At 34.2% G+C, this 19,600-nt stretch overlaps 3 protein-coding genes across 4 annotated transcripts; 2 read left to right on the top strand and 1 right to left on the bottom strand.

Annotated features, from left to right (window-relative positions):
- The first annotated feature begins 178 nt into the window (after positions 1-178).
- LOC111016565 (protochlorophyllide-dependent translocon component 52, chloroplastic) lies at positions 179-6,036 on the top strand. Its single transcript, XM_022292005.2, has 7 exons — positions 179-932; positions 1,712-1,899; positions 3,776-3,868; positions 3,958-4,165; positions 4,301-4,498; positions 4,577-4,764; positions 5,491-6,036. Exons 1-7 carry the CDS (start codon positions 414-416, stop codon positions 5,744-5,746), a joined length of 1,650 nt encoding a protein of 549 aa, XP_022147697.1. The 5' UTR covers positions 179-413; the 3' UTR covers positions 5,747-6,036.
- Positions 6,037-7,056: 1,020 nt separating this feature from the next.
- On the top strand, positions 7,057-9,166 carry SUB1 (calcium ion binding protein). Its single transcript, XM_088126166.1, has one exon. It carries the CDS (start codon positions 7,273-7,275, stop codon positions 8,944-8,946), a length of 1,674 nt encoding a protein of 557 aa, XP_087982292.1. The 5' UTR covers positions 7,057-7,272; the 3' UTR covers positions 8,947-9,166.
- A 2,209-nt stretch (positions 9,167-11,375) lies between these two features.
- LOC111016566 (Peptidyl-tRNA hydrolase family protein) lies at positions 11,376-14,894 on the bottom strand. Of its 2 annotated transcripts, XM_022292006.2 has the most exons (9): positions 14,734-14,894; positions 14,238-14,389; positions 14,055-14,139; positions 13,863-13,930; positions 13,511-13,561; positions 13,345-13,418; positions 12,421-12,479; positions 12,270-12,346; positions 11,376-11,768 (listed from the first exon to the last, which is right to left on the bottom strand). In XM_022292006.2, the coding sequence occupies exons 2-9, from the start codon at positions 14,346-14,348 to the stop codon at positions 11,637-11,639; spliced, it is 657 nt and encodes a 218-aa protein (XP_022147698.1). In that variant the 5' UTR covers positions 14,349-14,389; positions 14,734-14,894; the 3' UTR covers positions 11,376-11,636. The 2 variants fall into 2 exon arrangements, with proteins under 2 accessions (XP_022147698.1, XP_087982197.1); XM_088126071.1 differs by lacking the exon at positions 14,734-14,894 and having other exon boundaries at positions 14,055-14,144; positions 14,238-14,379.
- Positions 14,895-19,600: the final 4,706 nt, after the last annotated feature.

Here is a 19,600-nt window from a genome sequence, read left to right as displayed (position 1 = left end):
ATTTTTAAAATCATATAGACCAAATTCAACTTGTCCGAGACCAAATTTATTATTTAAACTTAAATTTATTTTCAGCTAGTTTAATTGAAAATGTTAACAAATATATAAGGATTAAATTTATTTATTTAACCTTTCAAAAAAAATTAATTTATTTAAACAATATGGACTAAATTGGGGAAAATATTTGGACTAAAATATTAGGGTAATTTCCCATTTCATCTTCGTTCCCGCGTAGACGTTATCCCGTTGCTTCCATTAATGGCTGAAAAAGCTTTCAAACTTTTCGGCTTCAAATTTTCTTCTCCGCAAGTTCGATCAACTCCATGTTTGCTTTCCAGTTATACACCTTGATTCCAACTCCAAGAAGCATATAATTTCCACTCTCTTTTTCTCTCCGCGCGAAGGAATCAGCCATGGAAGTTGCGATAATTCCTTCTGCTCATCTAACCACACTCGACAGAGCCATAGCCAGCAAGCCCTGCTGCGTCGCCTGGCATCGGAATCCGCCACCGAGATCGAGATCATCCTTCAATTTCAAGGCGGCGGCGCACCGGAATGTGTCGAGGAAGTTCGAGCTTCTAATTTGCTCGGCCGTGGCGTCCGATGTCGCTTCAGAACAGCCGGAATCGTCGGAGACGGAGGGGGAGAAGTTCGATTGGTATTCGGAATGGTATCCGGTCATGCCGGTGTGCGATCTGGACAAGAGAGTGCCGATTGCGAAGAAGGTGATAGGGCTGGATTTGGTGGTGTGGTGGGACAGGAACGAGAATGCGTGGAAGGTGTTTGATGATAGTTGTCCTCATAGATTGGCGCCATTGTCCGAAGGGAGGATCGACCAGTGGGGGAGGCTGCAGTGCGTGTACCATGGATGGTGCTTTAATGGCTCCGGTGACTGCAAATTCATCCCTCAGGCGCCTCCCGATGGCCCTCCGGTAATTTCTCCTCTCTATAACTGACCGATTTCTTCCCTGTTACTATGGCTGAAATTCAGCCACGTAAGGGGGTTTTGTTTGTTTGTTTTTTCCTTTCCATCAAAATGATGTGTGGGGTAAGCATGCTTTTCTATGGTCACAAATTACTTTAGTTTAAATTCTACTTTATTTTTAAAACCTTTCTAATTATTTTATAATAGTCTCTTTTCCACTCAAATGTTTTGTTTTGATCCTGAAGTTATAAAGTGTTTTATGTTGAATATCACATTGTGTTTGACATAATTCTTATGTGACATCATATAAACTCAGGATCTAAATTACAAATATATAGTCTGATGACAAATTCAACCTTAGGGGAACTAAAATTTGAAAATAAGAATTAAAACAAAGAAGTCGATTGACAGATTTAGATGATCAAATTGATAAAAAGAAAAATTGCGTTGAATATATATTGAAATGATTAAATTTTAATCTATTCCATTGAGTTTTTTTCTGTAGAATAGGTAATTTAATAGTTCAATAACTCTATGATTCATTTCGTATACAAAAAATAAAGAGATACATAATGGATCTGAAATTTTATTTTCTCACTCAACGATCTAAGCATAATTTAATAGTTAAGACATCATGATCTCTTTTAGGAGGTTGTTGGTTCAAATTTCAAGCCTACATTGAGTATTAAGTAGACAGGGGAGAGAAATATCTCTCATAAATAACAACATTGAAGTCTGAATTTACAAATGTTATGAACATTTACTCCAATTTGATATAACATGCAGGTCCACTCATCCAAGAAGGCGTGCGTCGCTGTATATCCAAGCACAGTTCAGAATGGCATAGTGTGGTTCTGGCCAAACTCGGATCCCAAGTTCAAAGATATAATTTCGGAGAAGAAACCTTCCTTTATTCCAGAGCTGGACGACCCATCTTATGTTAAGTTAGAGGGTAATAGAGATATGGCCTACGGGTAATCACTTCGAAGCCTCTTTCTGATTTCCCATGCCTTTTGAAATGTCAAATGCAGAGAATAAAAATTATGGGCTAACGCAAAATGAATCACATTCTGTCCGTTCATTCTTATTTATCTTTTTAAGGTAATTTTTATTCATTCTAGTATTTGAATTTAGGAGATAGTTGTCTCTATAAGATATATCAATCGTATTTGCATTGCTATGGGTATTCACATCGTGTTTTACAAAAGATAGTGTAAGGAACTTTGAAAGTAGATTGTACACAAGAAGATTGTGCTATGTTTTTGCATAAATTGTTGTCTGTGGTTAGCCACTGGATAATCTTTTGGATGAGAATGGGAAGCAAAAAGAGGTATATAAAACATCAAGTTAAATTACAAGTTTGTGTCTAACAAGTCTTGAACTTTTAAAGAATCTCTAATAGATCTCCTAAACTTTCAATTATGTGTCTAACAAGTCTCTCGCACCGGCTCGGTTTTCATGTTTTGAGCAGCAAGTTTTGTAGCCTCAGTTTCCATCGTTTTGGGGAAGATCCTTTAAAGGCTGTGCGCCTTGGTTCTCCAAAGGCCTTTTCTCTCCTCGAGGTATATTATCTTCTGGCAGCATCCAGGTTGGGTATTTCTGGGCTTTAATAGGAAGTCCTTTCATTGATGTTAAGCAGGACTTTGGATTCTTTGGATTTGTAAAGGTCCCCTCTTCTTGGTTTATTTGGCCTTTTGCTCTCAAAGTATTTGGAAGCCTTTTATTCGGCAATGTCTTCTCATCCCCCCTCCTCCATATTCTTTGGGATTATCCTGGATTCCTTTTCTACCTTGGAAAATTGGCTTGACTATCTAAGGAATGAATTGGAACGTTTCTTATCCAATAATAATAATAATAATAATAATAATAATAATAATAAAGAATGAATTAGAAAGGTTGCAAAAATAAATGACTTCTTGTGAAGAAGCTCGAATTAGAAGAAGGTTGGAGCTGCTATCTGAATGGAAGATGGATTTTGATGAGATTTTTGCAAAGTGCAGCGGTCTCAAGCTTGAAGATGATCAGGGTCAAAAAAATTTGATTGTCGATGGCCTCTTGGTGGTTGAAGTTCTCGCTATCAAGTTGAAGTCTTGGGCCCTCTTTAGTTTATGCTCTGTTGGTGTTTTTGCAGCCTTCTCCTTCGTTTGAAGGTTTCGATTCAATTCTTTTGAAGTGTCTCTTGGTCAAGCTTTTGGGTTCTTACAGATAGTTATCTTCTTGTTTTTTCTGAATTTTCTTGCTTCCTTTCACTCCCTTCGGAAGTTCTTATCCTTTGAACATTGTATTCCATTTTTCATTATTTCAATGAGAAGTTTGTATCTTGTTCTTAAAAAAGAACAAGTCTCTCAACTTTAAACATGTCTAATAGGTCTCTGAAATTTTAATTTTGTGCTTAATAGATCCTTGACCTATTCAATATTTTTTAAATTTGTGAATTTATTAGACCCAAAATTGAGTTTTGTATTTGACAAGATCCTGAGCTTTTAATTTTTGAGTCTAAATAATTCAGAAATTTAAAAGAATGTTTGATAGATTGGGGACTTGTTCGACATTGAAAGTCTAGAGATCTAGATAGTTTTAAAGTTTAAGAACCTATTAGATACAAAATTGAAAGTTCAGAAACCTACGCAACACTTTTAAAGTTCAAAGGATTATTAGACACAAATTGAAAGTTTTGAGACCAGATACAACCCTAATAGTCAAAGGACTAAACTGGTAGGGTAGTGATTTTGTATAGTATTAGAAGAGTAAATCCTGAGTTTTGAACTAGTGCAATGCCATTTTCAGCTCTTTGTGCTAGTAGCGATATTTTAATCAGGTTACTTTGTCGTTGAAAATTGATGTTTTCAGGTATGAGATACTGATTGAAAATCTTTTGGACCCTGCCCACGTTCCATATGCTCACTACAGGATAATTCAAGCCCCAGCAATATCCAAAAACAGATATGTTTATCAATTCTATCTTCTCAACTCTTGCATGAGGCTCTCACCTGGATTGCATTGACTAACAACAATCATTTGTGTTCTTTCACCGTGAAAGCTGACAGAGAAGGTGGCAGACCACTCGAAATGAGCGTAAAAACGCTGAACGCAAATGGTTTTGTTGGCCAACACGACATGCTCAGTCACAAGTTTATTGCACCTTGTGTCTATTATTTCTTCCCCGATCCAGAGTTGATTCAAAAAAGTATACAGAGGAAGAGTGATGAATCTGCATCATCATCAACTGCAAATGTAAAGGTATATTGGCAAAAGCATAATAGCATTTCCATGTCTTTCATCGGATTGGGATGATAATCTGAACTGGACTATTTATAACTGCATTTTTTTTCTGCTTGTGATGGGTTCTGATTCTTAGAAAGTTTGTTGGTTCAGAAACCGCCAACCGAAATATCGCAACGGAGATCGTTTCTCGTTTTCTTCTGCATCCCAGTTAGTCCAGGTAAAAGCAGATTGATATGGGCCTTCCCTAGGAACTTTGGGAAATGGATAAACTATATTGTTCCACGATGGATGTTTCATATAGGACAGAACTTGGTTCTAGATTCAGACATGTATTTTCTTCGTGTTGAGGTAAGAAATTTCTTTCATAGACAACATTGTTTTTGGCCTGTCGAGTACAGTTGCTGATGATGTTTGTTCTGAATTTAGGAGCATAAATTAACGGAAATAGGTTCTTCGAATTGGCACAAAGCTTGTTATGTTCCAGTAAAGTCAGATGCTTTGGTGGTTGGATTTAGAAGGTGGTTGAGCAAGTATGCAGGTGGTCAAGTTGACTGGGGAGGCAAATATTCTGGCTCCCTTCCTCCATTGCCTCCAAGAGAACAGGTGTTCGAAAGGTATCCTCTAATTCCTGAAACTCAGTTCTCTACTACCTCTAAAAGGCCTCTGTCCCTTTTAGGTGGGTAAGGTGTTCGATTTCTAGCCAAAATTAATGTCAAACTTATCGGTTTGAACCAACGTAAGATCAACTAAATTAACTATCAGCCTAAAACCAAATTTTCATTAGTACAACAAATCTGGGGACATGGGTTTGAAGTTCCGACCTCAAGATGTCTTAACCACTAAGCTAAACTCATGTTGGCACCCAAAAATCGAGTCAAAATCATCCATTTCCAAGTAAAAAACATTTATCAAAATATATGGGTTGAATTTTTGTTCTAAAAAAACTATTGGCTTTTCCATAGTTCTTCAAGATTGGAAAGCGTTGATTCAATAGTTTTTTGTCTTTTGATGGGAGGGGGTTTTCTCATCCCTGCCCTTTGGCCATTTTTTTGTTCTTGTCAAAAAAAGAAAGGTGCACCCTTTTTATCCCATAGGGCAAGTTTAGCTAGAATTTTCTAAAAGCATGTACGAGATTAAGCGAGGGAGAAGAGAGAAAAAAAAAATACTATTCTTGATAACCGACATAGAAGATCATGAACTTATAAGTAAAAAAACCATCTCCATTAGCTTGAAGATTCTTAGCTAGAATCTAAAAGCAAAATCATACAAATTTGTGGATCTCGAGCAGACTATATATACGGAAAAATAGATCGTTTATGTATTCGATTATCGATTTTCAGGTACTGGAGCCACGTGGTGAACTGTAGCAGCTGCAATGCTGCATATAAAGCTCTGAACATAGCTGAGGTGGCTCTTCAGGTCATATCCATGGCTGCCATTGGAGCTGTGGCAGTGACAAAGCAGGGAGTGATTTCAGCAGCTGGTAAGGCCACCATTATCACCATTGCAATACTCTGTTTTGCTGCTTCAAGGTGGTTGTCCCATTTCATTTACAAAACTTTCCACTTCCAAGACTATAATCATGCTCTGATTTGACTCTTTTGGTGTCTCTCTTGATGGGGTTATAACTCAATTATAATTTGTAGTTGCTCAAAAGCTTGTACATATCATAATTGAATTTGAGAAGAACCCAAAGTTTGGGTTCTTTCTTGTAAAAATATTATAAGTTAGTGCTCTTAGACAGGTGTCTAGAGATTCTAAGCTAGTTTTATAACTTAGACTTTGGGCGAAAATTGTTTCCGATGATTGTGTTAGGTGGTCACTTGCGAAAGCATTGAAATGTTACAAGCATTAAAATATACCCTCAAGTATGAGGTTATGAATTCGATCTCCCGCCCCCACATGTTGTATTAGAAAAAATTTTATCTCATCAAAATGTTTTAGAAGTCTTAACGAATAAAATTTTGATTTAGTAAAGTGAAGACTCGATGGATTTATTTGATTGGTTCTAAGTTCTCGAATGAACCCAGATAAACTAAATATTAATATATATATATATATATATATATATATATACACAATTATTGCTTTTACTTCTAAAATAATTGTTGAATATAATTCCTCATCAATCAAATTGTGATATTGAACTATTAATCTTAATTCGACATTTTGAAGATAAATATATTCTTAAATCGTAACATTTTTGCTATTTGAATTAAAAGGTACTCTTAAAAAACCTTCCAAACAAATAACATTAATTGAATAGTGCAACCAATTGAAAGTAAATTCCTGTTTCTATATTTATTGTACTAAAAATATTGAAATGATATTTTAGTTGTTAAACTTTCATATTTCATTTATTTTGGCCTATATATTTTAAAAATCTATTTTTGTCTTTGTATTTTTAATTTTTTGTTTGTTTTAGTCCATGTATTTTTAAAAAGTGATCAAACATAAATTTTATAACATTTTAATACAAATTTATGGCTACATTTTAAAAAATTTAGTGGGTAAGTATCATGCTAAAATTTTGGTCGAAAAAATGAAATAAAAATGAAAGATTAAATGGTCAAAATAATCACTTTTTTTAAAATACAACGACCAAATGAACATTTTAAAGATATAGTACAGATACTAAAATATAAATTTTAAAAATACAAAGATCAAAAGACTCTTTTTTCCTTAAATGTAACATATTAAGTGAGGATTCCAATTGAGTTAAGTTACATTAAAAACTATTTAAATCTATTAGACAAATCAAAAGCATAAGAATTATTAGTTTTAATTATATATATATGGTCTTGGAAATTGGACCAAATTTATAAAATAATAAAATAAAAGGGATGGCCAAAAACATTTCTTCCAAAAGATCAAAAAAAGGATATATATATATATATTATATTAAAGAAATCCATTCAACAACTTCTCAGCAAAGCAAAGCAAAGAGCAGCAGTCTGAGTTCGGTGCCGTTCCGTTGTAGATCTGCTCTCCAAAGTTTTTCCTTCAAGCTTCCATCATTTCCGCCCTCATTCCCTCCTTCTATCCATCAATCCTTTGGACGAATTTTTGACTCCATTTCAAGATCTGCTTCGATTTCGGTACTGGGGTTTCCACAAAACCCCATGAAAGATTCAAATCCCCCCACAGAGCCCATCGGGCACCATCTGATTAAGCTCATAAGCAATCTCTGTTTCTCTGTTTTTGTGTTTTCTGTTCTTATTATCACCGTCATTGCCATCACCTACCAGCCCCCGGATCCGTGGCTTGAATCCACGCCTGCTCTTACCAAGCTCTTCACTGCCTCCGAGAATGCCACTTTCAAGAACGACGAATCCGTCGTCAAAACTGGCGAGGATTTGGTCTCGGTTATATCCCCTGCTGTGCCGCCGGCTTTGGGGAACCAGATCACTGAGGCGGTGATCCAGAAATCTGAGGAGGTAATTGCTGATTCTGCCCCTAAACTGAATTGTGACGAATTGAGGGCTGTTAATTGTTCGGACCCGCGTATTTTGATTGCGGTCGAAAGGTTTAACTTGAAGGCGTTTAAGTCCATTGCGTTCTTGGAGTATCAGACTCCGGTTATCGGGTCGAAGGAGGACGAATGTGATGTTTCGTGGAGGTTTAGGAACAAGAAGGAGAAGTCTTGGAGGAAGTATAGGGATTTTCGGAGGTTTAGATTCGATATTGGAGATGATTGTCATTATAAGGTAGTTCATGCTGGTGGTTGGCATTCAGGAATGAATGCTAGACGACCGAGAAGTGGAGCTAGCAATCGTACTAGGGGTGGTGGTGGAAGTGCTAGATTTGCTGCACCGGTGCGGGATGAGGAGATAAACGACACGATCCCAACATTGGGATCGGAGATGAATTTTAGGAAGGGGAAGTACTTGTACTATTCACGTGGAGGGGACTACTGTAAAGGTATGAATCATTATCTATGGAGTTTCTTGTGTGGTTTGGGAGAGGCAATGTATTTAAACAGGACATTTGTGATGGATTTGAGTGTGTGTTTGGCTGGTAGTTATAACCCGAGCAACAAAGACGAGGAGGGGAAAGATTTCCGTTTTTACTTTGATTTCGAGCATCTTAAAGAGGTTGCGTCTATTGTGGATGAGGGTGAATTTCATAGAGATTGGAGGAAATGGGACAAAAGCCACAAGAAGAGAATACCTGTTAGGAAGGTTTTGAGCCATAAAGTGACACCAATGCAACTGAAGAAAGATAAGAATACGATCATATGGAGGCAGTTTGATGCTCCAGAACCCGAGAATTATTGGTACAGAGTGTGTGAGGGGCAAGCTGCAAAGTATATCCAGCGTCCGTGGCACGCCGTATGGAAATCGAAAAGATTGATGAATATAGTGACTGAAATCAGTGGACGCATGGACTGGGATTTTGATGCTGTTCATGTGGTTCGAGGAGAGAAGGCACAAAACAAAGAACTTTGGCCTCATTTGGATTCTGATACATCTCCTGATGCAATCCTTGAAAAATTGAAAGGGATGATTCAGCCTTGGAGGAATCTGTACATAGCATCCAATGAACCGTTCTATAACTACTTCGACAAATTGCGATCTTATTTCAAAGTCCATTTGCTTGACGATTACCAGGAATTATGGGGAAATACAAGTGAGTGGTATAACGAAACACGACTCATAAACAACGGACAACCAGTCGAGTTTGATGGGTACATGAGAGCTGCTGTGGACACCGAAGTGTTCTATAGGGCAAAAACCCGGGTCGAAACATTCTATAATTTGACCAAAGACTGCAAGGACGGAATCAATACTTGCTGATCATGTTGAGGACCGCATTACTCATAGGTGAATCATGTTCCCTATCTATATTTTGACTTGGTTCCATAATGACATGATAGGTTTGAGACCATTCTGGGTTAAAGTTATGCTTGCTCCTTTTTCCAACATTATATGAATTCATGATTTTGATTCATTTCTCTTGTATTTTGTAACATACAAACAACTCATTCCAATCTTCATTTTTATCTTCTTGCAGTTACATATTATCTTTTTGATGCCCCCCTTTCATTGAAGTCTGATTTGATTGAAAAAGTTCAAAGCTACTAAATTAGGGACTTAGTTGATTGATGTAAGCCCAAGATCTAAAGATCTCTTTCCATGCATTGTCTCCCATTTTTACTGATGATAGCATATTTTCTTTGGCCTTAGTGCACTTCTGAAACTTAACAAGTTAGAAATGAAAAACATATACATTTAGCATTTAGGATGTTAAAAGAAACAGAATATAACATCTGATGCATTATATGTTGCTTCATCTTTCCAAAGAAAAATCATGTACACCATTCAGCAGGATCTCAAGAATTTGCCAAAATATGCATCAAAATTTGAAGCTGGACATGTAATGAATACTACTTTCCTTCTTGTGAACTGGGTTGCCTAGCTGTGAAAGTATGTGATGAGAATGACTCTTAGAAGTAGTGTTAAATTAAATTACTTTTCTTGTAAGTACTTCTTTCAAAAGTCTTGAAGTTAGATTTGTTGGTAGTGTTTTGAACAGAGATTAGGATCTGGAAACTTGGCTTTGAATTATGAGCATGAAGGTAAGGTGGTTGTAGTGGAATGAATTCATGGCATCAATTTTTTCTCTCATTTTTGGTTGGTTGTGAACTTCAAAAGCTTGAGAATTGACTAACTACCACACATGGTAGGGACTTCTCACCAAAAACAGAGTTTGCTTTAATAAAAACCAAAGTTAGTAATAGATTTGATTGATCAATACCAACCAAAATCAACCATTCATGTTCTTGAAGTCAGTCTATGTTAATGATGTGGCATGTCGATTAATAGGGATGTCGGTTAGAAGCGGGAAATATTTTGCGGGATTGTCCGTGGGTGGAAATTCGATTCTACTACTTTTTCTTAACTTTTTGGATTTATGCATTATTAAAAAAAACTATTAAATAGGTTTAAGCTTAAAAATTATTAAATAAGTATAAACGTTGATTATTAAAATAGTAGATAATTTTAATCCGTCCTGATCCTGAATGGGAAGATATTATGGGATTAAAATTTCATACGAGGAGGATGATGGAGAGAATTTTTTTAGGAAGATTAATTGTTTGAAATAATAAACAATAAAAATATTAAGTCGGGCAGTATTCAAATAATTGGTATTTTAAAACTGCGATAATTCGTTTCCTTATTCTATCTTCAAAAAGAAATCTTTTGTCCAAAATTGGATATTCCATTACAATTTTTTTCCCCAAAAATTGGATTATTTCATTTCATCTTTTTCGAGAAAAAAAAAAAACAAACAAAGAACCGATATATCTGATTTCCTTATTCACCGGATATAATATTTTTTATACTGCTGATATAATTTCAATAATTTCATTTTTCAATTTTTTATAGACATTCTCAAAATTGTATGAGATTTTGGAAACAACAAAAACAAATACATTCCAACAAAGAAATAAGAATGCTACCAAATAAATTCTTATAAATCTATTTTCAAGTACAACAAAGGGCTAGTGGGATGGTCCAGTGGTCAATGAAGACCAATGTAAATAGCAAAGGACTTAGAGGAAATGTGTTTAAACTACGGTGGTCACCTACTTATGATTTAATATCCTACAAATTACCTAAAGTATTTCCCTACGAGAACGATCCTACCAAGCTGCATGGAATTATTCTCCATTTATTTCTTGTTTTTTGAAATTTTTTAATTAAATGTTGATTCTTCCTGGATATCTTCATTTAAATGGTTAAATCTAAATGATTAAAAAAAGAAGAAAGGGTAGAGTCGAGGACACACCAGAAGTAAAACCTCATATTTCTTCTAGAGAATTTCCTAATGGTTTCCGAGCAACTAGAAAGAGATTCTTTAACCACAAAGAATTCAGTTCAGATGTGGGATACCTATCCAAAAGTTTTCGCAACTCAATCATGTATGATGGAATCATAAAAAATTTGACCTTTTCGAACCCAGTCTGTAACTCACTCACTGCTTTGGAGCTTAAACATTCCGCCCCCTCTTCGCTCAGGGAAATGTGGAAATGTAACCCCCTATTGGTAAAGAATAGGGATGTCTAGTAAAATGCCGAATAAGGGTATTTTAGTCTTTTGCCTTACTGACTAAATTGAATTCACTAACGCTTGGAAGCTGAAATAGTCGCACAAAGAAGATTGGTAATATCTCCTAATCCTTAACTTTAAACATAGAAAATTGGACCAATAGTGAAGTAGAATGCAACAAAACCAATCAGCTCTACTTTTACAACCATAAATCATGTGGAATATTAACTCTAACAAATTCCCAAGCTTAAAAAATTATATTATAAGTTAAGACCCTAAAAATATAATTACACATCACAACAAAATGCCCTCTAAACTATCCCATGTCAGTAGACAAAATTATTTGTACCTTGAGAGGACCTCCACTCTGCCTCTGTTTCCCCTCTTCCCTTGGAGGATTTGATCAAATTTTAATTGACGATATTCATCGTTTTTCATGTTGGCATCGTCTGCAACCTTATATGCTTGTATTTCTGTTCATGGTTGAAGCGTCTCGCACTCTCCGATAAACCAAGAGACAGTAGGTCCTTCAATGCACCAACCCCCTCGAGCAATGCAGTGTCGATCTTTTCAAACAAAAGTGAATGAAGAGTTACGTCAGGATGTATAATAGGCCAAATGTAATCAAGGATTATTCGAAAGGAGTTAGTAATAGCAATAACTTATGTAAAGGTACGAAATATACTTGCCAAAAAATAAAATGGGATTGAGGACGGTCCAAAATATATATTTTAACAATGTTCTAGGGGCAACAAGATCAAGTCAGTAAGGATTAAAATATCCGTTTTTATTCCTTTCTATGATCATGGAGGGTTGAATAGAGAGCGAGAGACTGGAAAATTCAGGCATAGCTCAATGAATAAATCACCTATTACCTCCCCTAAAGTTGAAAGTTCAAACCCCCACTCCATACAAAAAAGTGAGAGAAAGACTTATGGATTCCATCAATGGATCTATGAAAACTACATGAAAAATATAGAGGATTCGATCATAAGAAGTGGTATTAAGCTTTTGACTGCAGACTAATGAGTTACATCAAGATAAATCAGCAGAAACCAAAAACTTACTCGTTCTCGAGCAGTGTTGTTGAACTTTTGAAGCAAGAATGCTTTGGGATCCATTTGACCAGGTGGCCTTCCAATGCCTAAAAAGAAAATGTTCTAAGAATGGAGGAGAAAACATGAAAGACCACAAAATAACATAGGGAACAAAACTTACCAATTCTTAACCTAGCAAATTCTCTGTTCCCTCGAAAATGATAAATGACACTCTTCAGCCTAACATAAAAATCCATTTCAAGAAGTCCAGAAAATGGAAGAGAATGTCATCACATTTTACTAAAGGAACAATATAGCCAATAAGTATAGACGACGACAATAATATGACCTCGCCAAACAAAAAAAGAAAAAAGCATTCACGCTATAGCATGCAGTTAAACACCATATTTTGAGACACATGGTTGTTTTATTGGAAAGTCAAGTAATATATCTGATAGAAACCAGTCCTATTTTATTGATATTCAGAGAGAGAATTACAGAGCCAAGGGAAAAATATGAGAGCTCCCGACCTCTCCTACTGCCTTCACTCACAACTTAACCAAACAGATACCTCTGTCTCTCCCCTACATCTGATGTATGCACCCACACAAAATACCCAGAACAGCCCTATTGATAAATAACCAACTTGGGACCACAACATTTCCTACCCAAACGTTCCTCTCAAGTCTCACACGCCCTCTTCTTCCTGGGATACATGTTCTTAATAGGGGGTTGATCAATATCTTAATATCTCAAATGCTATCCATTGATTCTCAAAAAGTCTATGAAGAACAGAACAATTAATTGACATGACCAAATATAGCTGATAAATCCGAATGGGATGTAATTATCAACATCTCCCTAGTATGCTATAATAAATGGTTTTCTAGACTTCTCTAGGACCCTTTTTTTTATTTCAAGTGAGAACAGATAAAGCCATTTCCATGGTAATTGAAATCAACTCCCTGACTACTAACCTCTACCACTGATCCAGTCCAAATGTATAAGCCACAGAAGAGGTGTGGCGCAAGGGACAACCTAGTCTATGGCTATATAATGAAAACATACTAAAATACAACACGACCACAAAAATATTTAAAGATACCCATTGTGGTAGTCGTGCCCTCCATCGGGTCGAAGGCGAAGCACCCCGCATGGCAAGTTCATGTCATCATGGAACTGCAGCAGTCAAAGACTCAAAATAATACCATGGCTTTATTCGTTTAAAAATATGTAATGAAAAAAATATTAAAATGCATATAACAATTTACCACAAGGACACGGTTAAGAGGTAGCTTATAATAAGCTGCAAGTGGTCCTGCCTGAAATAAGATGATGAAACGCAAGATGTATGGCATCAAACCAATCTCGGTACAATGGTAACCATTATCCAATACGTTATTGACATGTAATGAACTCCAACAGACCAACAGTATCCTGGGAAATTTCTAGTAGATTTAAATTGAATACCAAGTTTTTTTTCTTTCAAAAAGTTGAATATATAATTTCACAAGATGAATTCACTCAAATGAATCTGTGGACTCTAAGAATAGAAAGCTACAACTATAAATAACCTAGCTCTTAAGAAGCAAGAAGACAAAAGGAGAATTCTCATTCACATACAGATTCACCACTAAGGTTCATGTAAGTTTGAGGCTTTGCCAGAAAAACAGGGATGTCCCCAACAAAACCTGACAAACATCAATAGCCAAATATCCTGAACTCCATGCAATCAGAAGGAAAACAACAATAACTGCTGAAAACGTTGCACAATTGAAAAGAGATGTTTCTAATTTTTTTAAAAAATGAACATACCTTCGCCAAACAAGGCTTTGCAGTGAACCCTGTTAATTGGAATTCCAACAGACTCAGCAAACACATCAATCATCTCAAACCCCACCTGTACTGAACCAAAATAAGAATGACCAAACTTGTACTTCTCATTCCAAAACCAAAATGTGATTTAAGATGAACAGTGAAAAATGGATCACTTATTACATTGTGCCTGGTTCCTCTGAACTTCTCCCCAGGGTTCCCCAAGCCCACAAACAGCCAAGGCCGTGGTGATAGTGCCGTACAAAAGCCACGCTTAGTTAACTTACTGAACATTTTCCACTAAAAAAAAATCTCCTCATACACTTCCCTGTCAGCTGAAAACCAAAAATTTCAACCACTTGTTAATCAATTAGGGAACATAATGAACAAATCCAATATGAAAAAGGAACAAATATCATTATGCCATCTTGAGTTGCCACCAAAAGTTGATTGGCAAATTTAAGCCCTCACTTTAACCATGCCCCTAAGTTTATTCTGACTCAGATTACAAATACGGTTAAATTGGAAAACAAAAAGTAAGGTAAAGAAGCTGGAAGGTGATGCGGCAGCCACTAGTGGTTGTTTTGTTCCGCCGCTGGTACTAGACTTTGAATAGATGGGCATCGAATTCAAGTGGGAAATTGAAAGATCATAGACGAAGAGAAGGAAAGAGAGATACCTTATTCTACGAGGGTCTGGAAGCAGCCGCCATTAATGGTGAAATCAAAGCTTTGGGGATTCTGAGGGAATGAGATTTTAGAAAGATGGAGATTTTCTTCATAATAATAACTTTCACCCGAAAGTTCCCGAAATGTATTTATTTTTACTCTAAATTTTCATTTCATACCATTGCACGTGCACCCTAAATTTAATTTTGTAAAATTTTATTTTCATTGAAATTACTAATTTGTTTTTTTTTATTCTTATATTGTTTTATTATTACAATTGTGGGTGAAATTTAACCTAAGGTAAAAATTAGAATACTTATTTAAGGCTTCAATCCAATCCGATGAAATTAAAAGTTTTTTTTTTTTTTTGAAAAATTGATACATCTTTTAAGTTCAAGGATAAAAATTGGGGCATTTTGAGGAATAGTAACACTCACAATGACGGTTTCATAAAAAATACGGGACAAATATATTAGTGACATCATTGATGAATGGAAACTATGAGATTTATCAATTTAAAGTTTTGTTCATCATTCTTCTAGCATCCACCGACTTCGCTCTCCTCACATGTAGTTTCATCCTAAAAATAATTGTCACGTGTGCCTTCCACTTATGCAACTCGATCGTCCCATCACAATTTTGTATTCGTTTTGACAAGAAAACTGAGGAAATTGTTTGTTCAAACAACCCTCGAAGGGGCATCTTATATAATCTAACCTCAAATTTAATGTTCTCTTCGAGAGGAAAATATATAATTTTTTGACATTTCCCTTCTACATTTAACAAGTTAACTTTAAAAAGTTAGTTCCATCAGATTTAGCATTCAACTTTTAACCGATGAGAGATTTAATACATTGTCAAAATAAAATTAAAAGTTGTCACAAACGAACTAATTAATTTTTCTAAAAAAAAGGACCAATAATCAAAACCCATCACGCAATTATTCAAACATAAGCATAAAATGAAGCGATTAAAAATGGAAAAAACTTGCCTCATGAATTTTCATGACCACGTTACTTCTAATCATGATCCTAGTAGTAAATTGACATAGGTTACTTTTAATTTTTTTTATTATTTTATTAAAAATCACATCTGATCCATATCTCTCGATATCTCTTCAATATCTATTTTACTTATTTTCAAAATATATTTGATGTTTCTCCTCCCTCTTCTCCCTCCCTAAATTCTCTCTCCTTCCACTTTTTTCTCTCTCAATGGGGAAATTGAGATTTCTAACCCCATTATATAATTCATCTGTATTTTTGACCCATTTTTTTAAAAAACTAATTTGACCCCTTTCCACTTTTTGTCTCTGTAAAATTACCAAAATATCCTTGTTTATTTTAAGTAAAATTATCCACCAATCTCTTCTCTCAACCCTTAGCATTTTTTTTAAAATTTTGAATCTAATATAAATCTAATATAGATTAATTTATTACTTAACAAACGAATCCACACAAAAAAAATTTGTAGATTAAATTCTCCAATAAGTAAATTAGGGTGAAAAAAGATTTGCATAATCCAACAATAAATGCATAAGATTTGTTCGGAATTAATTACAAAAAAAAAATTAAGGTTTCATAAATGTCGTGTCAAAATTGCATTAAATACCCGAGATTTTCTTCACAATAAAGGCTAAAAGAAACTGGAATTCAGAAGGAGATAATGCACACACAAAAAAAAATTCTGGAATTTGGGATCCCGGACCGGGATCCTTCTAACCCAGACCGGGATCCTCCAATCCCGGTCCGCGATCCCAAATTCCAGAATTTTTTTTTTTTTGCATTTTCTCCCCTCTTTGCCTATTGTTATCAATTAAATCTTGAGCATTTAATGCAATATTGTCCCGAGATTTTTGTAATCTTGACTTTTTTGTAATTAAATTCGCACAAATTATGTAATTATGTACGTTTTTTTATTTTTTCCATATTAAACTTTTAATTTACTATTTGAGTTAGATATTTTTCTTAAAAGTTAGATTTTTTAAGGTTGGAATTAATTATTGTGAGAAATTTGTGAAGGGAATAAAGATTTGTAAAGAGATTTGTGGGGGAGATGTTGATTTTGAAACATGAGGGTACTACGGTAATTTTACATTTAAAAATTATGAAATTATTAATAAATAAGGAAGAGTGAGGTGATAGATTAGTTTTTTTCAAAATGGGATTATAAATCCAAAATGAATTATTGGAGGGTCAAAATTTCAAATTTCCCCTCTCAATGCATCTTCTTCACTTTTCTTATCCAAGTTACAAAATGTCAATTTAATGTACACAATTTTGATTTGCTTTTTATTTTTCGGTTTTTTTCATCTTTAAAATGAAATACTACGTATGTTTTCAGCAATTTGATTATATTGAGAAGTCCATAGCAACAACGTGAGAAACACATCAACAAGTTATAATAATCGAAAATAAAGAACGATTGATTTTGAACAAACGAGTTTGTTTTTCAGTTCTCTTTATTTTTGTTAATATATTTTTTTTGTCAATATTTTCATTATTTATTTTTTCTCCTCTTAAATATTTTCGTTTACCCTTCTTTTAGTCCTTTAATCATAATTTATAACTTTTTTAATTGTTTAATTGTTAATCTAAGTAATAAATCGATTTTTTGTTTTTTTTTCTTTAATGAAATCATTAATTTGTTATTGTAATATGTTTTGTTTTGGTGTACATGTATGATTTTAAATTTTATGTTAAAGAAGTTTGTAACCTTTTACTTGAGGTAAATTTTATATTAAAATTATTTAATTTTCTTTATTTAACGAATATTTGTTAATAATTTATATTATATTTGTTTCGTAGAAAGACTCGAATCTTGGTCCGAATCCTGGGCCTGGGGCGTTACAGATGGTATCAGAGCGGAACCTCTCCCAGTAGGATGTGGTTCGGGGACGAACTAAGGTGGAAGCTGGTGAGCATGTGACGTCCGACTAGAAAGGAGGAGTACATGAATGAACGGATACCACATCCGAATGAGAGGGATCCTGAGACCATAGAAGCATGGTTAAGAAAATGCTTAAAAGAATTGATAGTTACTACCTATGGTGCACCTTCATTTTTTATGGCTCACCTCCTAGTTGCTTTAGTAGGAAGCATGTGAGTGAGGACAAAACATGCTAAAAGGACACGTGTTGGTCTGTGGCGCAGCTAAGTAGAGAATGTCGGGGCAAAGAGGTGTCGAATCCAAATTCTGAATGATCCTGAATCCAGGGCCCAGGGCGCTACAGACTCTGATCAACAATAAGAATGTTGAAAATCAGAAGATTAATTTGACATGATCAATTTGAAGTGTTTTGAGTGAAATCACTCTAGAATTATATCTAGTGACGATATATTTGGTTGGATATTTTTATATGAAATTATAAACGTTGAACTTTTTTATAATTCAACTTTGATTTATTTTTGTTGATTAATTAGTAATAGATGAATTTTATTATTATTATTTTAAAAATGTATGAATGGAAGAGACAATTTTTCTATTCATTTGTGGTGCTGTTTAGCCCATGGATATATTTAGAAAGATCAACTGCAACGGTTCTTGAAGCACTTAAACATATAGTTGTTGTTGCTGAAGCATTGTGATAACGAATATGCATAATTTGGCTGGTTTAATATTTATCATTGAGAGTTGTTGCTCTTCTAGAATTATTCAAAGCTACATAAAATATGTGACATGTTTAATCTATTGTCATAAAGTTTCTTCAATTATATCTCTTTGTAAAAATGACTAGGAACGAAAAAACTGCAAAAGTTGCATATAAAATTAGAAGACAATTAAGGCAAAACTGAACAACAAAAGAAGAAAAATAAACGATATTTAGCGTAGAAAAAAGTATATTCTGAAAAAAAAATGATATTTGGAAAGAAAAAAGTTTCAAGTAAAAGCAATGGAATGAGTAATTTTACTAATTTCACTTTTGATTTTGAAATAATCTAAAAAAACGTCTATATATACCAAAGCAACAAACCAACTGGGATAGGGTGGGATGAAGCAATCATCAAACCTATCCATAAATGCAAGGTTTAAGATTTTGCACAATCTTAAGCGTAACTAAGAATATCACAGATCAAAAGGTTAAGAGGTTCGAATATCTTTGTTTTACATAGTCGTTGGATTAAAACAAAAATCTACAAAGTTACATTTAAAAAACAAATTAATAAAAGATATTATTTTAATATTTTATTGGTTTAAATACTATTTTTGGTCATTATAATTTTAAACTTGGTTTATTTTATTAACCTTCCTTAAAAAACGTTTATTTTGATCTTCGTATTTTTTACTTTTGTTCATTATAGTTTATGTACTTTTAAAAAATCCAATTTGGTCTTTGTAGTTTTTAAAAAATTGACTATTTTAGTCCCTTATTTACAACATTGCAACACGACTTTTATACACAATAGAAACCTTTTAATGTTATTTAATGTTACGTTTCATGAAATTTAGTGAATGAATATTAGGTTAGAATTGCGATATACTAAAAATTGGGTTAAAAAAGAAAATGAATTAACAAAAAATTAGACATTTTTAAAAATATATGGACATAATAAAAGTTGAAAATATAGCCTTCAAAGTATCTGAGTCATACTGACTTAAAAATCTCACATTCGAATATTCTATTGAATTTAATAAAAAAAATATATTTGATGTCTCTGGAGTTTGGATTTTGGATGGACACATGTGACAGAGAGTAAAAGAGAAATTTTAAAAATATAGGAACAAAAATAAATTAAAGTTAATAGAACTGGACTAAATAATATTTAAATTTATGATTAAATTTGATTAATTCAACGAAACATATAATTTTATTTGTTTTTTGGGTTCTAAAAATAACAAAAATCCTAATTTTCCACCTGGAAGCCTTGTTTGCTTGGC

This window comes from Momordica charantia, assembly GCF_013281855.1.
Source record: "Momordica charantia cultivar OHB3-1 chromosome 6 unlocalized genomic scaffold, Mcharantia_2.0 BLBB01000006.1, whole genome shotgun sequence".
Classification (NCBI taxonomy): Eukaryota; Viridiplantae; Streptophyta; class Magnoliopsida; order Cucurbitales; family Cucurbitaceae; genus Momordica; species Momordica charantia.
The sequence above is the reverse complement of the archived record's forward strand: the minus strand, read 5'-3'. Positions and strand labels throughout refer to the sequence as shown.

Bases quoted from the DNA above. Each gene is read 5' to 3' on its own strand.
- LOC111016566 (XM_022292006.2), bottom strand. From the start codon at position 14,348: ATGTTCAGTAAGTTAACTAAGCGTGGCTTTTGTACGGCACTATCACCA. The intron at 13,419-13,510 runs GTAAATTGTTAT...TGACTGCTGCAG, and splicing joins CTCTTAACCGTGTCCTTGTG to TTCCATGATGACATGAACTT. The intron at 11,769-12,269 runs GTAAGTTTTTGG...TTGTTTGAAAAG, and splicing joins ACAACACTGCTCGAGAACGA to ATCGACACTGCATTGCTCGA.
- LOC111016565 (XM_022292005.2), top strand. From the start codon at position 414: ATGGAAGTTGCGATAATTCCTTCTGCTCATCTAACCACACTCGACAGA. The intron at 4,499-4,576 runs GTAAGAAATTTC...TTCTGAATTTAG, and splicing joins TGTATTTTCTTCGTGTTGAG to GAGCATAAATTAACGGAAAT. The intron at 4,765-5,490 runs GTATCCTCTAAT...ATCGATTTTCAG, and splicing joins AGAGAACAGGTGTTCGAAAG to GTACTGGAGCCACGTGGTGA.
- SUB1 (XM_088126166.1), top strand. From the start codon at position 7,273: ATGAAAGATTCAAATCCCCCCACAGAGCCCATCGGGCACCATCTGATT.